Genomic DNA, 20,582 nt, shown 5'->3' on the forward strand with positions numbered 1-20,582 from the left:
ATCCAAAGTAGACTCTTATCACTTCCTAACCCACTAAAAGGGATTGACTACATTTAGCTAATTATTCAGGCATTTTCTTTGATGTAGAAAATCCGGAAAGATTTTAATCTTTTATTGTTTGATTTTTATTCATCATATGTATATATTTGGGAGAGTGTAAGATAAAGGGCACCTTTCCCTTTAAGAAAGCACAAGGGTTTGTATAAAGTAAAAAGATGAAAGGTGTTATGAAAATGATCAAGGCAGAACTAAGCACTTATTATTCTGATATTGTTGTTCAACACTTTAGTCCAGTTTCTTCTGGTTTTGCAACTTGAATCTTTCATAGGATGAGAGGGAAAATTTGTTTTTTCAATGCCTCCATTTGTAGGGTGTTTCTGATTCATTTGCTGCCTTGTTTTTCGCTGTGGCAAGCACATCACTTTGGGATTGGATGCTCCTGAAATGATGATTTTGTTGTTCACCTCAATATTAGTGTTATCTGCAGAGATGAGTAGAATTGCAAATGCCAATAAATCATGTTTGTGACAATTTCTATAGAAACCAAATTATTCATATTGGAAGAGAGATGCTTTTGTTTGGGAGGAAGGTGGTTTCCATGAGATCCTAGTTCCTCTTCTCCCAGCTGTGTGACTTTGGGGGATAATGATGGCTGGTGTGTTTGTAAAGTTTTATAATTTACAATGTCTTCAGGTGCATTTTACCTGTGATCCTACAACTCCCTTATGGGCTAGATTATAGCTACACTCATAAGAGAGAGAGAAAAAGTAGTCCCAGAAAAGTAAACTGATTTTTCCAAATTTATGCAACTCCTAAGTGCCAAAGTCATGGCTCCAGATGGATTTTCTTTCCACTGCAACATGTTGCTTCCTAAAAAAGTTTGATTCAAATACTGAGACTGTGAGTCTCAATTTCTTCCCATATAAAGTGTGCATATGGACTAGATAATGACATCACTAACCCAGATCTAAAGGGGCAATGCAGACAATGTTAATGAGAGATGTTGTCTAGATATAAAGGAATGATATTAAATGTGGCAACAGGAGACATGTGTCATCTAAAGGGAGTTGTTGCTGTCAAGCTCCAGGTATTACTTTTGCAGAGGAATGCAATAAAACTAGTGTTGTCAAGTTTTCTGCTTTTTAAAGAGAAGACAAAAATTTCGATGTTCAAGTGAAACCTCCCTGTGCTTGAATAACGCAGAATTGAGAGAACTGCGACCCCTTTCTAAGGTCTTCACGAGGTGGGGAACACCTTCATTTCCAATTAAGTCTGATGTGCTGTAAAGTCAGTATTGCTTCAGTTTAACTTTCTGGAAAAATGTATTTCTTTGGTCTGGAGGATTCATTAGGTTCATTGACTTTTCAATTCATGTCTAGGCCAACTCAGTAATTGATTTGGACAAATAGATAATTTCTGAAGCATGAAAGGAAATGAACTATAATGAATGATATAAAATGAACTCCATAATCTTGGAGCATTGTGAAAACAGAATGCTCTCTACAGAAATCTTTGCGTGCAGAGATTGTTACTCACGTGTTTCTTTCATGCCACCCAGGGGGCAGCTGAACTTAGACAAAGAGGGATTTTTATTACATCTTATATGCATGGTCTCCTCTATTGTTTTCACTCTCAGAATTGATGGCGCATCCAAACAAATGTAAGTGGTAAGTTAAGTCATTAAAGAGATTTATTTTTTCATCATCGTGTAATTCTGAAGTTAAACTTTGCCACATTCAGACTTCTGAGGTGTGAATTTGGACTTGTTGGTTATAATCATAGTGGTGATAGTGCTGCTGGTGTGTGTCCAAAACATTTTGTACTAATGATATTAATAATAAAGAAATGGCATTTGTTGAGGGTTTATTATGCATCAGGCTTCATGTTAAGGGTTTTTCTATTCATTAAATTATTTAATCCTCACAAATTCCCATGAAATAGGCATTGATGTCTAGTTTACAAATTAGAAAATTGCAACTGAAAGAGGTTAAGTAACTGGTCCAAGATTACTCTGTTACTAAGAGGCAGATTCAAACCAAGTTTTAATTAAATGTATGGAGAAGAGGTCAGGAGGTATTTCCTGAGCATCTACTATGTATCAGGTAATATTCTAGGTTCTTGTGTACAAAACGAATTCCTGCTTTATTTAGGTTATATTTTATTTTTGGAGATAGACAGTAAACCAATCAACGTACACAATAATGTCCAGCAGTACTAGGTATCCTAAAGAAAAGAACTGGGTTGGAGGATAGAGGGTCTGTTTTACATGGGGTGATGAGGGAAGGTCTGTCTGAGGGGTGACATGTAACCAGAGATATTAGAATAAAGTGGAGGGATGAGCAATGGGAATTTCTAGGACAGTCCTTTTGACAGTCCCTCTGTGGTATACAGTTCACACTCAGGTCTGGAATAGTATGACCCATCGGTTTGTTGTATTTAAGAGGGTTATGTAGCATCTTCCTAAGGCACGAGCAAGGACATAGGAGGCAGACCCAGGTTAAAATTCTGGTTCTGCTCCTTTTTCCTCTGAGGTATTTAGACACCTTAAGTTTATCTTCAAGCTTTAGTTTCCTCCTCTATAAAATTTGGATAATAATCCTTATCTCTTATGATAAGTGAACGTTGCACACATAATGTTCCCCTTTGCAGTCCCGGAACTACATATGTATATGCAGGAGTCCTGCAACAAATAGTAGGTATCGTAATTATTTTTATAACCTGTGTCTTACAGCGGGACATGGAGAAGTTCCCCGTGGTGTTTTGTGGTCAATGTGTAGGAGGGAATACGGCATAGAACAGGGGTCCCCAACCCCCGGACCACCGACCAGTACCGGGCCGTGGCCTGTTAGGAACCAGGCCGCACAGCCGGAGGTGAGCGGCAGCCCAGCGAGCGAAGCTGCATCTGCCGCTCCCCATTGCTCGCATCACCGCCTGAACCATCACGCCCCCGGCCCCCGTCCGTGGAAAAATTGTCTTCCACGAAACCAGTCCTTGGTGCCAAAAAGCTTGGGGACCGCTGGCCTAGAAAATCACCATGTACCCTCAGAACTGAATAGGAAGTGTGGTCAGAATGGAATTAGATCCAGGAAATAAGCTAAGAGAGGAGCCTGGTGTGGATAAAGTGGGTTTTCACATCACAGTAGTTAAGCGCAAGAATGAGAATTCAAAAGGCGGTTTGAAAGCAAGGGTGGGCGGGGGGTTATTTATTTATTTAAATTTAATATTAAGAAGCATCCCAGAATATGCATACGGCTACAGAAGTTTACAGAGTAGCATGGAGAGGGAGAGAGAGAGAAAAAATTCCCGTCCTTTACGAAGCCCCACGGCCCTGCTTCCAAAGGCATGTGTCTTCTATTTAAAATGGTGGTCCCTGGAGCCAGTGGGTTGGCCCAATGCCTGATAATCAAGAAATAGGTCTAGTCCCGGTTTGCCTTCTGATATGCTGCATGGCTCTGAGCTAATCACTTCACCTCTTTGCCTTCAGACAGCAGAGAAGAGCTCTCTCTACTTTGTCCATTTCAAAGGTATCCTTTTAGACAGGAAAACATTTACAGTGTCCCTCCTGTGATGTTACTTACCGTTAAATGTGGGCGCATAATTTAGTAAAGAGGCAAACCTCTTTAAATCGCCAGTATTATCTCATGGGCACTGAATTCGGTCTACATCAGTCTGTTTTGGCAACAACCTGATTCTGGGGCAGCGGTAGCAAACCAAGAGTGTGGTTCAAGGGTTCTGCTGGACTCAGTAGAAACCCACAGACTTTGAAGGGTGTGTATCTGGGCTCCAATTTTCTAACTTTGCTGTAACTTTAACTCTGTCACCTTGTCTAGGACACTTATCCCGTCTGAGCCTAGGTTTCTAGATCTATAAAGAAAGACCATTACAGCATGTAAGTTATTGGGAGGATTAAGTGAACGTAAAGTTATTAGCATTATGTCTGCCATCGCCATTTAAAAATGTCACTTTTTATTATATTTTAAAGTTTTGTTTAAGACCTGAGTTCCTGGAATTGTCTGGAGGCCCAGATTTCAGGAGGCCTTGTCAAACCGGCCCCAGGCTGTACAGTCAAAGGGGTTAAGTGGAAATAGCCCACTGGATCTGGATCTGCTCCAGCCCGGGGAGCTGGGTCTGCGCAGAGCTGATCCTCTGTCGGGGAGCCGTAGGGACTAATCCTTGGCCTGAATCAGTGACAGTTCCAGTGGATGTGAGGCCTCCAGAAGTGTCCCTGGATGCCTAGGTGACTACAGAACTTACTGTTGACAGTGGCTATTGCCGGACAAGGGGCAAGCTGAGGACATACGTTGGCTACAAAGTAACCCCTTAGTCTTTTTTTTTTTTAACATCTTTATTGGAGTATAATTGCTTTACAATGGTGTGTTAGTTTCTGCTTTACAACAAAGTGAATCAGCTATACATATCCATATATCCCCATATCTCTTCCCTCCTTAGTCTTGTTCACAGCAATTTCCGTCCCTTACCAACACATCTACGTTTGCTGCAGGTTGTTGTGAGGCTTCGGGGCACCCCAAAGAGTCAGCTTTTTTAATCAATGGAAAGGAAGAAACGGCTTGCCTTTATTAACATCTAGGTCGGCTTTCTCAGAACAAGCGGGCTGCAAATCCCAGTGGCTTCTTAGCGCTGTCTCAGATGCCTCCATCCTTCATTACGCTATTCCCATGGTAACTCTCAGGAAGGGAGAAGAGGGACAGCTAACCACTGAGGGGCTATTTTTAGCTTTCTGGCCAAATGCTCTGACAAATCTGTTGAGGGAAAGAAAATGAGGCAAGTGTAGAAGAGGATTTCTTTTTCTAAAGACAATATCATTTAAAACTGATATTATGAAACTGGAAACAACCTTGAGGAATCATTTAACCCACTTCTACCTCTAGAAAGATCCACTTTCAAATCATATCAAAAAATTGTTCAGTGAGATTATTTTTAGAAAATTTTACTTAATAGCCTATTCTACTAGATAAACTATATTTCCTACCTTGAATTTACCCTGGATTCAATCTCAGTTTTCAGACCAAGGGAGTTGGGAATGAGACTGAGTACGATTGCTCAAGTTGTGGAATCACACAACCCTGGGGGCATCCTTCCTTTATTCTTTGCTAATAATGACAATCTCTAGGTTTGTGCAGTGCACATCCTGTGCAACTATCTGCACTGGCCCTGCTTCACTTATTTATTTATTTATTTATTTATTTTGCGGTATGTGGGCCTCTCACTGTTGTGGCCTCTTCCGTTGCGGAGCACAGGCTCTGGACGCGCAGACTCAGTGGCCATGGCTCACGGGCCCAGCCACTCCGCGGCATGTGGGATCTTCCCGGACCGGGGCACGAACCCGCGTTCCCTGCATCGGCAGGCGGACCCTCAACCACTGCACCACCAGGGAAGCCCTGCTTCGCTTATTTTTAAAATATGTAAACCCCTCCCATCCTCCTTAAAAGCCTTCAGGAACTTCTCATTGCTCTTAGGTTAAAGGCCATAGAGTGGCTATAAAATACAACATGATACTGATCCTACATGCGTGTCCAGAATCATTCAGTATTATTATAATTCTCCTTTGTGTTTCAGCAAATACCTTCTTTCAGAGTCTCAAACATGCCATCTTCCTCCATCTCAACATCTTTGCACTTATCTGTGACTTTTTCCCCATGCGCTCTGCCTAGTTAATGCCTGTAACTCTTTCTTATCCTTTAAATCAGAGCTCAAATATCAGAAAACGCTTTTTCGACCTCTAAAACAGAAAAGGCCCTTCTGCCATAGCCTCTTCTAACAACTTGTGCATTTCCTTTGCATCACTTAACAGTTTGTAATTCTATATTGATTTATGTAACATTTTAGTTTTTTTATTACTTTAAGCTATGAGCTCCAAGTCGTTAGGAATTATAATTTTTGCTCCCCATTATATATATAGTGCCTAGCATATGTTTGGCAAATTATTCTAATGACTGTATAAATGACTAGCAGTTATTTTAAAGGGACATAAACCCAGTTTCTCTAACAAGTCAAGCTGCCTATATGTGACTTCACCGGGGCTCCTCAAAAATATAATGTGCACCCAGATTTCCCAGAGAACTTGTTAAAGTGCAGATTCGGATTCAGTAGATCTGGGGTGAAGCTCATGATTCTGCATTTCCAACTGGTATCCAACTAGCTCTAGAACTTGGTTGCACAGTGGAATTGCCAGAGGAGATTTCAAAAAAAAATCACTCTGGTGATTCTGATATAACTGGTATGTGCTTGGCCTGGGCTTTGGGGATTTTTAAAGCTCCCTAGTTTATTCTAATATCCAATCACTGATTCCAGGCAAAGCTCATCCTCAACAGTAGGCAAAGGGATATTTTTTGTTACCCTTTGCACTGAACAGCATCTAACGTGGCCACTTGATAAGGGTTCATGTTATTACTGTTTTTTAAATGTCTGTCTCTTAGAGATACACAGAAAAGTGGTACCAAGCATATGTTGTATGAGCAGAGAGAATCCTGTGTGAGAACAGAATGGCCCAATCTTAAATTTTCCCACTTCTTCACATGGGGAAATGTATTTCTTATAAAATATTTCAAAAGTAAGTGTACTATTGAAAAAAGTGGAACATTTTGGTAGAAACAAATGCAGTTATAGCAGTCTTTGCAGCCAGAGGAACAATGCATAATTACTCAGATGATATCAAGAAAAAGAGAAGTTTGGTGCTCTTCCAAAAGCTGCAGCATTTACAGTGAGTTCCTTGATTCCCAGCTTGTTCATAATTGTGAATATGAAGAGGAACCAGAGGCTCTTGGGCATTTGGTTACTCTTTTTGAAGATCAGTGCTTCTTAATCTAAAGCCTAGTAATAATCCTCTTTTCTTGTCATTAATTACATTGATATTTTCCATTGATTTATTTTTGCTTGTGGTTTTAGTCTTAAAAATTCCACAATGTGGAGTGTAATATCTTTGCAGTGTATATCTCAGCACACAGTACTATGTTTTAAGCCCTACACTAGTTGTTTTCTTAATCTTCTCAGCAAACCTATTAGGTTCCTACCACCACTATTATCACATTTTACAGATGAGAAAACTGAGGCTAAACAGCTCATTAGCTTCCCAGAGACAGAGATGGCCAGAGACAGAGTCCAGGTATATCTGATATACCTCCCTGGGACTCTCTCCTTTCCAGTGTTATAAATTAGCAGTATATAGGCCAAATTCAGCCTTCAGATATTTTGTCCAGGGGTCTCAATACATTTTTAAATGGGGTGCCACTATTTAGAATGCAGAAAATTTCCTATAAAAATCCAGATTTCAAGTTTATATTTACAATAATCATATCTGACAACACTGAGTGACATTCCTGAAACCTGCCTGAAGCTGAGTTATGTTTTTCCCTTTCAAATGACACTCTCCCTGCTTCTCACTAATATCTTATTTACTCCTGGTCTGCTCCAGCATTTATGACACCTGCTTGGCCCCTCCAGGCCTCTGGTTTTCAACTTAGCTTCTAACCTCTATTGAGGAAAGAAAAGATTCTTACGTCTTTAATACATTTTACCATTAGGAAAAAAAAAATGTCCAGTCTCTCGGTGAAGTGGAGACCACTGCATAGCCATTTCCATCACTTCATATCTTTCTAGAACTATCTGTATTTGCATCTGGCAGAGTGGTCTGATTTCTTTGAGTACAAAGTGGTGAAGCTTAGTATCTTACCTTCTGGTTCTAGTATTTAGCCATCTGGAGCGGTTTCAAATCAAAGTTTTGATTTCACAGGAGTTTATAAGTTGTGTGGTTGTCTTTCAACAACTGTAGCACTGTGGAGACTCACGGATCCCTTGATCTCACGGTATATAGTTGGGTTCTGTTCAGTCTCCTTCAAATAAGGCTATAATAAAGAGGAAGAGGGTGATGTCACCCTGGTGATGTCAGGACCTAGCTGATAAGGCCCTCACAGTGCTGGCAGGGTTTGAATGCAGTCACTGATTTCTGATGCAGCAGGAAACATAGACAAAAAGAGATTCTCTCTTTAGGAGTCTTCACCTTGGTTTTGAGAGTTGCTTGCCTCCATTTTGAGAGTGTAAGCCTCCAATTGCTTACACTCCATTGCAGTGTACTGTTTCCTTGTTTCCTTTTTATGCCTGGCTTTGACCTGCTGCCCACCTTGATATTGGTTTCTATGCACTCTCTCTGAGCCACTATATCTTCTGTTCCTCACGGCAGAACCTTCTCACTGCACACGGGAGCCTGTCATTCAACAGAGCTCATGCACCCATTGTATGCCTCTTAAATCTCAGAACAATCCTATGATATAGATCTTGTTATTCCCAGTAAATTTTGGCTCAAAAAAGCTGTAAAATTTGGTAAGTTGATGAGTAGAAGAATTTTCAAATGGTTAAATGCTAACTTTGTCTATTCTGTTCCATGTTTTGCTTTGGGTATAAGAGGCAGCTATTGTAGTTGAATGATGTCTACAAAACATGAGAAAAATAATTCAACCATTCCTTATTTCACCACATGGCATGCCATGTGAGGCATCATCAATTTTAAGATATGCCAATTACAATGGTATATTACTCAGCCATAAAAAGAAATGAAATCGAGTTATTTGTAGTGAGGTGGATGGACCTAGAGTCTGTCATACAGAATGAAGTAAGTCAGAAAGAGAAAAACAAATACCGTATGCTAACACGTATATATGGACTCTAAAAAAAGAAAATGGTTCTGAAGAACCTAGGGGCAGGACAGGAATAAAGATGCAGACGTAGAGAATAGACTTGAGGACACGGGAAGGCGGAAGGGTAAGCTGGGACGAAGTGAGAGAGTGGCATGGACATATATACGCTACCAAATGTAAAATAGATAGCTCATGGGAAGCAGCCGCATAGCACAGGGAGATCAGCTCAGTGCTTTGTGACCACCTAGAGGGGTGGGATAGGGAGGGTGGGAGGGAGATGCAAGACGGAGGGGATGTGGGGATATATGTATATGTATAGCTGATTCACTTTGTTATACAGCAGCAACTAACACAAAAATGTAAAGCAGTTGTACCCCAATAAAGATGTTAAAAAAAAAAGATATGCCATTATCTGATATGCCATTGGGAACAGAAAAAATACTGTCAATTAAATTATGTCATTTAAATTATGTTGATTGTCATCCTTATTGCAATTGCAGATGTTCTAAAGTATAAAGACATGTCTTAGAATTGACAAATATGGTGCTTATTCAACTTTTATTGCAGGCCTTTAATGTGTAAGACGTTGGCTGAAATGTTAATTGTCTTAAAATAAAGAGATGTAAGAAAGCAAATGCCAAAATATTTACACTATAATATTTTCCTACAGCAACCATCCATTGAACTAGAATTTGACCGCGTAGTGATTTATACGACTTGCCTTCGTGTGGTACGGACAACCTTTGAAAGGTGTGAACTGGTAAGAAAGATCTTCCAAAACCATCGGGTAAAATTTGAAGAGAAAAACATAGCTCTGAATGGTGACTATGGAAAAGAATTAGATGAACGATGCCGACGGGTTTCTGAAGCTCCTTCGCTTCCTGTCGTGTTCATCGATGGCCATTACCTTGGGGTGAGTATCTGCTAAGGAAAATCTTCTTTTTTATTGAACCCAACCAGTGTTGATAGAAAGCTATAAGGCTATGACAAGGCAACTTGCATCATAGCTACCAGCATACTAGCTATTTTTTTAAGTTCAATCCAAAGGATTTGAAGCACTTATTTCTACCCTAAATGATGTGTTGCCACAGTGTTCACCCCTGCAGGGTCATGGTGAGATGAAATCAGCATGAAATTGCCTTTTTGAATAGAAATACAGTTTTTAAATGTTTAGTTGACTTGAGTTTTGCATTGTGAAGCTTGACATGTGGGATAAAAACTTTTTTTTTTTTTTTTTTTAGTGCAGGCAAGAAAAATGGGATATATGAGATACCCATTTGTGAATTCTCCTATACCCCATTATCAAACACTCAGTTTCCTACTTAATGAAACTAAGATGACAGTCGTGAAATGAAATCAATAAGAAATGGGGCCCGGAGCCAGAATTTTAATCTGCTTGTTTAAAATGATTCTTGATTTTGGTAATGCGAGAACGTGAGACACAAATGCGGGCTTACGGGTGAGCAGAGAACTCCCAGAGCAGCAACAAAACATGACTGCTTCCTTGCTCTTTGAATAGCATGGTTAGCATCTTTAACCCCCACTGATCTATGAACAAGCTTCATCAGTACGAAGCCCAAGAAGGGGGGCTTTGGAGAGTGCAGTTTGGAAAGAGAGAGAGCAAAGGGACACCAGCAGTTGAGGGGGGTGGGACTGACTACAAGGTCACTGATCAGAGAACAAAAAGCGGCTGTCAACCAGAGATGGATCCTTGCATCTTGGTTTCATTTCAAATCTGGTCTTAACCTTCAGCTTCCAGGGAAGTTTAGAAAAAGCCAGAGCAGGAAATGCTCCTGTTTGTTACAGGGAGCTTGTGTCCTGATATCCTGTCTAGAGCCATGGCTGTTAGAGGCCGCCTGTCATCTTACGGAAAGGTTAATGCAGAGAAGCCATGATTCAGTAGCTATGACGTTATGCAGTCTTACTTTTAACCAGAGCTGGACACAGATAGATTCTGAACTAGAAGTATTTTGATTCAAGTATTGAACCTCTTATCTTATACTTCAACATATACCCTGAGGTCCCAGAAACCCATAACAATGGCAGTGATAAAAATGACAGAATGAATGAATGAATGAATAAATAAATAAATTTTAAAAAGTACTATACTATACTCTCAGCTTATATGTGTCATCTCATCTAGTCCTCAGGACCTAGAAATCAACTCTCTGGTGCACTGGTTAAGAGGCAAGACAGCTTCGGAGTCGGGCAGCATTGTTTCAAATTCCTGCTCTGCTACTTCTGATTCTGGGAAATTTATAAATCACTCTGTGCCTGATTTCCTCATTTGTAAAATGAAAATGATAATCATAATAGAACTTTTCTTAGGCTAATTTTGAGGATTTTACTGATATATACACTGTATATCGTGTGTGTGTGTGTATATATATATATATATATATATATATATATATATATACACACACACACACATAGCTGGGTAATTGGCAGGACCAGGACTCAAAGTTAGGTCTGTCCGATTTCCCAGACCCTTGCACTCTGACACATCACCTCAAGGAAAGTGATCTTTGCTAGTTTGTTTCCTGGTGGGTTCTTAGCACCTACAACAGGGTTTGGCATAAAGTGCTCAAAAACATATGCTGAATGGATGTAGGAATGATGCTATATTGTCTCCTCATATTCTCTCCTTCTCTCCTGAGACATTCTTCCACAAGGAAAGAAAATCTCATAAACTCATCTACACTGCGGAGAAAATCACTGATAAGGGTTGTGGGTATTTGCATTGTAACCTGGGGGAAATTCTTCTGACAATGTAAGATATTTTTCATTGTGGAATTTTAAGTTCTGTGAAGCTACACAATTAATCTTAGTGGGCGACTGCTTACTTACACAGGTACAAGGTGGGCCCCACCTGCTACTCTGCTCTCAACCAGGCTCATCTTCTTCCTACTTTTCAGTGTAACAGGCAAAATGCCTCTCTTGCTATTTGTCTTTTGGTTTCAGGGATAGAGGGAGAGTGCAGCAGAGGAGGTAGGGTGCAGAGTTCTTTCTCGATTGCTTTGTCTCTGTGATCACTTTATTTACACACATGCCTAGAGGCAGAGGGATCACAGAGGTGCTACCTGCTGCTTCTGAAATTTGAAGCTAATTCCCCAGATCTGGAGAGAGGCCAGAGACGAGATTTTTTTCCTTTTTTTTTCTTGTGAAAGGGGAATTGCTTCTAAATTTACAATTCAAAATGGAGATAAACACTCCAGAACAACTTATGTAACAAATTTCCCTACTACTACAGTAGCCCCTTTATTTAGATTCCAGTGCACAGTTGCAAATGGAGTACATTGCCAGAATTGTTAGAGCCTTTTCCCTGCAGTGTTTGCACATCTGAAATGGAAGGATGCCCTCTGCTGGGTTTTGGCATGTGGTGAAGCATAATTTTGGGGGAGGAAAAGGAACTGATGTTGATAGTTTCCTTAACATCTGTGATGATTTAAACAGTTACATGAAACCATTTGATTTAGTTTAAATTTAAATAAATGAGAAAATTCAAGACGTGTGAATCATCTGCACAAATACAACTGTCTTTAAGGATGGAGAGAAAGAAATAGACAAACAGAGCCAGAGAACGAAATAGACAGAGACACAGACAGAGGCATATGGAGGCAGAGTGCGGGAGACAGTGAGGTGGGATGGAGAGAGGATGAGGACGTTTCACAGCTCCCTAGTTTTACTGCCATCACTGCCATCAGACCCAGGGTGGGTGGTGCCAAGGGAATTCAGTTATTTTCACTGAACGGAAGCTAACAGGACTCCTTCTATGGACAAGAATGGAAGAACTGACAAGGAAGCTCTTTTTGCCTGATGACTGTCTTCCCCAGCCAAACTAAAAACTCAAGATGGAAGCAATGGAATAGTCAAGGGAAAGAAATGACTTTAGAAAACAAATCTACACTGCCCTGGGATGCTCAGTGGTGGAGGGAGAGAGATGGGGGGAGGAGCAAGTTCAGCTTGGAACTTACTTGGGGCAAGTGCCCTATTGTTTTGGCATCAGAAAAGCTTTACACAAAAAGATTGTGTTCCAACAGTTTGGACATAAATAATCTTAGAAATACCCGTAGGAAATGAGTTAGAAATAGTATCTTGATTATGGACCAACCATAAAACTCTACAGTAAGAGTTCACAAAATCCACGTTGGAACTGAGCTATGAAACGTGTAGAATGAATCCAAGTGTGGACTTCAGTAACAGAGAGAAGAATGGAAAGGCTGGTGATCTAGAGGGGTCTCTTAAATTAGCTGATATTGAGTTGTGACTGCTTGATAATTCTATATCTATTTAAAGTACTGTTTTATTCAATTTAAGAATGAAGGAATTATTATTGAGCATAGATAGTAGACACACTAGAAATACAGACTCTAGGCATGTTTCTAGGGACTACTTCCGAAATTTCTCCAATTTTCCAATTACTTCCAATTTTCCCAGAAATGGGCCACCAAGGAAGCCTCTGCCACAGTCTGGAGGTGGTCAGCTCCAGTAACTTGCTGTCTTTGCCATGGTCCACACCAGCAAAATGGATGACTTGTTCTCTGCCCTTCTTTCTACAAAATTCTCTTCCTAATAAAGTCTTGAGTGAGTGTATCTGTTTGTGGTTACTAAATAAGTCACATGTGAAAGCAGTGAGGGAAAATGGGAAATATGCTTTTTAGGTTTCTAGCCTCTATACACTGCTATACACTCTATAGCACAGGAAGACATTCTAGAAAGAGTCTGGATAGGTTACTGAGTGAGACAAACCACAGTATCTGCCAGATATGCTGTTTTCATTTATTTTGTTTTTGTTTTAACCAGCTTTATTGGGGTATAATTTACATATAATAAACTACACGTTTAAATTATACAATTTGATGAGTTTTGACAGATGTGTACACCCATGAATCTACCAATACACAAAATATAGAGCATTTCCATAAGCCCCCAAATATTCTTCATGTCATTTAGCAGTTAATCCCTTCCTCCAACCCCAGTCCCCTGGCAAACATTGATCTTTCTGTCAATATAGTTTTCTGTTCTTCTAATGTCTTTGTCTGGTTTTGGTATTAGGATAGTGATGACCTCATCAAGTGTGTTTGGAAGTACTCTACCCTCTGCAGTTTTAAGGTCTGGTTCTGTTTAATCCTTGGTGTAGAGCATCATATCCATTTGACATCAGTTTTCTTTTATGTGAAGGACTTCTTACATACTACTATTGTAGTGTGGGTCTGCTGTGGATGAATTCTTTCACGTCTGAAAAGTTTTTCTTTCATTTTTATTTTTAAAAGATATTTTTGCTGGGTATAGAATTCTAGGTTGAAAGTTTTTTTTTTCTTTCAGTACTTTAGAGATGTTGCTCCTCTATCTTCTCATTCACATTACTTCTGATAAAAAATATGACCCCTCCCTTATCTTTGTTTCTCTGTTTGTGACATGTCTTCTCTGCCACCCCCAACCCCACTACTTTTAAGATTTTCTCTTTAGCACCAGATTTGGGAACTTCAATTATGATATGCCTTGGCATACTTTTCTTCATGTTTCTTTTGCTAAGGGTTCATTGAGATTCTTGGTTCAGTAGGTATATAGTTTTTTATCAAATTCAAAAAACTTTCAGCCTTTACTTTTAAAATATTATTTATATCTTCCTTTCTTTCTCTTCTTTTCAGAGGCTTTAATTACCTGCATATCAGGCTGTTTGAAATAATTCCATAGCTCACTTTATTTCATTTGGGATAGTTTCTATTGCTGTGTCTCCTGGACCCCTAATCTTTTCTTATATAATATCTAATCTTCTGTTAATCCCATCTCTGTATTTTTTATCTCAGATATTGTAATTTTTATCTTTAGACATTTGATTTCTTTAAAAAATGTATTTTCCATGTCTCACTTAATATGTTCAATATTTCTTCTAGCTTTTTGATCATATAATAACTTTTAATCTCCTTGCATGACACTTTCATTATCTGTGTCAGTTCTGAGTTGGCTTCAATTAATTGAAATTCTGAGTACTATTTTCCACTTCTTTGCCTTCCTGGTAATTTTGATTGAATTCCACATATCTGGTTGGATAAAAGTATTTTTTATTGGGATATTTTTGTATTCATATAAATATTCTTGGGCTTTTTGCTGAGATGCAGTCAAGTTACTTGGAAATCATTTGCTATTTTGGGTTTGTTATTAAGATTTTCTAGGCAGGGCCAGAATAGTGTTTAGTCCAAAGCTAAATATTCCTCAGAATGGGGACATAATCTTTTGATAACTTTACTGAATGCCCCATGAATTTTAAGGTTTTCCAGTCTGGCTGATGGGAACAGGCAGTATTCCCAACCGTGCCCCAGACACTGTCCCTTTTCATCCTTTCAGGTGGTTCTTTTGCTGGCCTTGAGTAGTTTCCTCACATGCATGTAATGATCATTTACTCTGTTGAACACAAGCTGGGCCCTCTGTCTATCTCCAGAATTCTCTGTAAAGCTGTTTACTTTCTGTCCTGTGAACTCTAGCTATCTTAGTTTCCTAGGCTCTCAGGTCTATTTCCTTAACTCAGGGAATCTACCAGGTTCTGCTTTAAATTCCCCTTTCCTGTATATAGCTTGGAAAAGCTATCATGATAGTAAGCCTGGGAAACTGTAGAACTCACCTCATTTGCTTCCTTCCTCTCAGAGGTCACAGTTCTTTGTGGTCTAATGTTCACTATCATGTAGACTATCCATTAAAATCATTACTGTTTATCAAAGTGAATCATCAAGTGGTCCACTTTTAGGCAGTATAACAAAGTAAAGTGACATTTTTCAGGCTGGGTGTGTACAGCATTTGTGAATTACATTTTTTTCTGAACAACAATGATTTATTTCTAAAAAAAAAAAATCCCTAAACAAACCACAACAAACCTTGAAGCCTTAAAAATTAAGGGTTTTATCTTTTCTCACATAAAAAATGTACAGGAAGATGCTCCTGGGAGGGTATAAAGTTCCATGATGTCACCTAGGACCACTTTCTATTTTATAGTACTTAGCACATGTCTTCTACCTTGAAGGTCTCCTGATGGACCTTATGGTCCTAATAGTTGCTGAAAGTATTGACATCATGCCTGCATTCCAGGCAGGATGGGAATGAGAAAGAAAAGAAAAAAGAGAAGGGCATCCTAGCTAAAGGAGTGCCCTTGTAAAGAGTTCTTCCAGAAATCTTACCCATCTTTGCATTTTATTGTTCACGTTTTGTTGCAAAGTAGACTGGGAATTGTGCTCTTCCAGAGGGACACATTGATATGTTGAAAAAAAAAGGTTTTTCTTAGAATAAATGAGGGATCATGGATATTGGGTAGGAAGTTAGTGTCTGCCACGCTGAACAAAACTCTTTTTGAGTAGTTGACTAGAATAAGCTCCTTCATGCTGTGTGTTTTACACTAATTGTTTCCTTGCACCAAGCAACTCCGTAGTATTCACTCTGTTAATGAGGGCTGCAGAGATGGTGGGAGGACTAATGGGAGGGAATCTTTGGTAAATTTGGTGTTTCTTTATGGGAATGTGTTATATGAAATTATAACTATTGTCATAAACCATCAACATAAAGTTAAGTGTTTTGTTAGGTCTTGAAACTCTTCTGTCTTAAACCTCTTGAAAATATTTACCATATACTTGTGAGAAGTGGTTTTTAAGTGTTGGAGTCATATGCTTCTTTGAAAATCTGTTGAAAGTTATAGACCTTCTCAGTGTACATAGACACAATCTTCTTTAACTATCAGGGCTTTCTGAGAATGTATCCCTAGATAATTAACTTTTCATTAAAAGGAGTACTTTGGAGATGGTGCCTACTGAAGTGTACCCCACTTCTTGGTCGCCTTTGAGTATTTTATCTAGTAAGCGACCCACTTCACTACAGGTAATTACCATCGTATCTAATTTTGATTTTTTAGCATTTAATTGTGGAATAGGTGAATTTTAGATCTTTATCTTCTCTTCCTTGTTCTTTGCAAGTCATATTTTTGGTCATTTCCTTGATCATTAACAATTTCAACAGAGATCTGGATGAGAGAAGAATCCCCTGAGCTTTCAAATTTACCCCTTTTCCTTGGATCTTATTTGGTAGTAGACACAGCACATATTCAATCTTCAAGCCTCCTTATTCAGGGTCATGAAATATTTGTTTCTGGCCTGTTCACTCTACTTCAGAAAGTATGGGATGGGGAAGTTTGGAACCTAAGCTTTAAGTCAGGTTCTTGGAATTTAAATGAAGCAGTACTACTCTGTCATGTGATTGCTTCCTTGTCCTTTTTTCCTGAATATCTGAGGATAGTTTTTAATAGCAAAAACAATGACAATGATTGTAAAAGCTAACTTGAATGATACACTATGCTAAGCTTTCTACATGTATTATTTCTTTGAATAATATATTAAAATAAAAATGTCAATAACACCCCTCTCATCTCTCTCACCCCAAATTTTGTTAGAGAAATTAAGAAACTTAGACAGGTTAAGAAAATCTTTAAATACCTTCAGATCATAAGGCAGGATTCAAGTTTAGGAGTGCCCAACTCTAGAGCTCAAACTCTTTAAATTTGAGTCATAAAGTTCCTTAACCCTTATCTCCAATAGCTTTCAACTCCACTCTTTAGCAGCATATTTACATCCTGAATTACTTCATCACTTAAAAACACTCCACATTCAAGATCTTGAACTTAGAAATGTCTTGCTCTGACCATAATTTTCTGTCCTTCAATCTCTCCCCTTTGTCTCTCTATTGAACTTGCTCCGTCATCATTGGTATTGTTTATACTTTCTCCCTTTCCATTTCTCTGAGCTTATAAGCACACTTTTGGCTTCACTTGTTTCCCTACCATTCTGTATTCAGGAATATAATAATATCCAGTCTGTTAAGACTTGGCGGACCAGCTCTCTTAACTTTCCACATTTATCAGTTCCTAGTCCTATGCAACTCCCTCTGTTTTTCTTCTCTCATTCCAGCACGTCAAGGGCATTATTGGAGAAAATCTCAAAATTATAGTGAAGAAGTCTACAACAAAATTGTATCAGCATTATCTAGGCCCATTATCTAATACGCCTGGTAAGATCTTGTTGGCTTTCTGTTGTGGTCCACATAACCAACTGCTTTAAATGTTTTCTAATTTCCCCCAAACAGAAGTCTCACTGGCATCTCCTGTTCGCTCTTTTTCACATCCGTTATTATCTTTCACTTTTTCCAGTCTTCAAGTCTATTTATAGCTACAATCTTGTAGGGTATGTTATTTTTTTAAAAAAGATATTTTACTTCAACATTGAAAAAAAACACAGAAAATTTCTTCAGTATTAATTTCTTATTCCAATTCTCTGGTTTTGATAAATGACCCCACAATTCTCCCAGTCACTCAGACTCCACATCTCAGTTTTCTTTGACTCCACATCTCTCTCTTTCACTTGCCAAGATTTACATTGTATCCTATGGGATCTCAGTTTTCACATTTTGAGAGCTCCTCCTAGAAAGTAGTGACAAAGCAAAGTAGAAGCAGACATCTGGATATAAGAGTAAGCTCTTTGTCTTACTGGTATGGATGTTAGTCAAGTTGTTTAATCTCTCTAAGATGAAAATAATAAAATACTGATGACTGGGTATTTTGAGAATTAAATGAGATGAAGCATAAAAACAGTGCCTGGAACATGGCACACATTAAGTAATTCTTTGCTAATATTATTATGGCAAGAGCTTTAAATAAAGCTTACATTTAAGGTCTAGAGGTGGAAAGAGATGGAGAGAATAAAGAGAATTAAGATAGGATTGGATCAATAAGTCATGAAAGGAGAAAAGGTACAGAGTCTTATTGAGTCCACCCTCACATTTTAATTGTCCAAGTAGTCTGATTTGTGGTGGCAGGATGCCACACAGCATTTGAACTTCTGGATAGTGGTAATGTTTTTAATATGAAACAAGCATCAAGGTCATGTTTCAGATACTAGTTTCATGTGAGCTGTTACGTGGGCTATTAGAGATATTCCATCACCATTCATGATACTTTTCTATGAATATTAAACATAATTATTGAAATAGTGTTATATTTTTCATTTTTAATACCAGGTAATTAACAATGCTATTTAAAATATATTAATAATAGTTTATAACATATGAGATTTAAAAATTATTAACAACATACTTATTTCCTCTTAAAATGAAACAGAAGACTTACATATAAGACAATATACCGTCATTGTAAGACACTATACTGTCATCAATTTTTCCTTACAATATGAAACTTTGATTTTTCCCCCTCTCTCTTTTTAATAGTAAATCTAATTTTACCTTTATTCAACTCACAGTGAATTTCATTATATTAAAGCATGAATAGGTGACATCTGATTTGCTCTTTATTTCTAGAACAAAACTAATAAATTTAACATGTGTGCCCAACTAAGAAGTAGAGGGGGTGTAAGAGTTAATGCTTTACATTCTTCTGTTAGCACCTCCCCTCTCATATTCTCTCAGATTAAGACCAAGTTGGGAAACTGGTGGGACAACTATTAAGATGAAGTTGCAGAAGATCTACTTAATTATTAGGCTTTGTAAAGACAAATGTGATAGATAGATGCACGCAGGAGTTTCATACAGAAGCATAGAATCTTGGATTTGGAAGGAACCTTAAATGTCATCTTGTGTAATGTTCCTCCTCTCAGTGCAAAATTCTTTCTACCATATCCCTGGGCAAAGATGAACAATCTTTGAACACACCCAGAGACAACAACCTCATGAGAGTTCAAGCCAACCTATCATACTGTAGTACTCCTGTAAATATTAGAAAGTTCTTTCTCATGTTGAGAACAAACCTGCATCTAACTTCCTTCACCCATTGGTCTTAGTTCTTCTACCTAGAGTAATTCCAATGGAAACTATTCCCTCATTCTCTTAACTAAAACTTCAGGTGCAAAAATGTTGGCAAGTTTTCTCCATGGGTTCTTTAAAACTTACTCTTGTCGCATGATTTTCTGAGCTTCGACATCATAATTATTCTCCTTAAGACATATTCTAGTCTTCAAGTGCAGCACCCAAAACTAGAAGCAATCTTCTAGATGATTATCTCCCCGAATAGGATCTCTATCCCTCTATTAATGGAGCCTAGATTTACTTTAAGCATCTATATCATACAATTAATTATACTGAGCCTGAGGCCAGTTAAAAGACTCGTGTAACTTTCATGTGAACTATTTCTCAAGTGAACTCCTAATACCCTTGGTTTTTGGATGCATTTTACTAGGTCCCAAGACCTGTTTTCCATGGATGTGTGGTTAATAGGCAATAATTAATATCACAAGAAATAACATTTTTTTCTGTGAAACATAGCCTATGATTATTTTATTTTATTTTTGTATACAGCAGTTTCCTATTAGTTATCTATTTTATACATATTAGTGTATATATGTCAATCCCACTCTCCCAATCCATCCCACCACCACCACCGCCCCCTCCGTCTGCTTTCTCCCCTTGGTGTCTATACGTTTATCCTCTACATCTGTGTCTCTATTTCTGCCTTGAAAACTGAATCATCTGTACCATTTTTCTAGATTCCACATATATGCGTTAATATAAGATATTTGTTTTTCTCTTTCTGACTTAATTCACTCTGTACGACAGTCTCTAGGTCCATCCATGTCTCTACAAATGACCCAATTTCATTCCTTTTTATGGCTGAGTAATATTCCATTGTATATGTGTACCACATCTTCTTTATCCATTCATCTGTTGATGGGCATTTAGGTTGCTTCCATGACCTGACTATTGTAAATAGTGCTGCAATGAACACTGGGGTGCATGTGTCTTTTTTTTTTTTAACATCTTTATTGGAGTATAATTGCTTTACAATGGTGTGTTAGTTTCTGCTTTATAACAAAGTGAATCAGTTATACATATACATATGTTCCCATATCTCTTCCCTCCTGTGTCTCCCTCCCTCCCACCGTCCCT

At 38.5% G+C, this 20,582-nt stretch overlaps 1 protein-coding gene across 1 annotated transcript in view; it reads left to right on the top strand.

The window, feature by feature from the left end:
• GRXCR1 (glutaredoxin and cysteine rich domain containing 1) overlaps positions 1–20,582 on the top strand; it is a 110,527-nt gene that overhangs the window by 40,471 nt on the left and 49,474 nt on the right. Inside the window, exon 2 of the mRNA XM_019928254.3 lies at positions 9,322–9,564. Coding sequence (XP_019783813.1) covers positions 9,322–9,564 — 243 coding nt within the window. The remainder of the gene's footprint in view (positions 1–9,321; positions 9,565–20,582) is intronic.

The sequence above is a fragment of the Tursiops truncatus genome, chromosome 5, assembly GCF_011762595.2.
Source record: "Tursiops truncatus isolate mTurTru1 chromosome 5, mTurTru1.mat.Y, whole genome shotgun sequence".
Lineage (NCBI taxonomy): Eukaryota > Metazoa > Chordata > Mammalia > Artiodactyla > Delphinidae > Tursiops > Tursiops truncatus.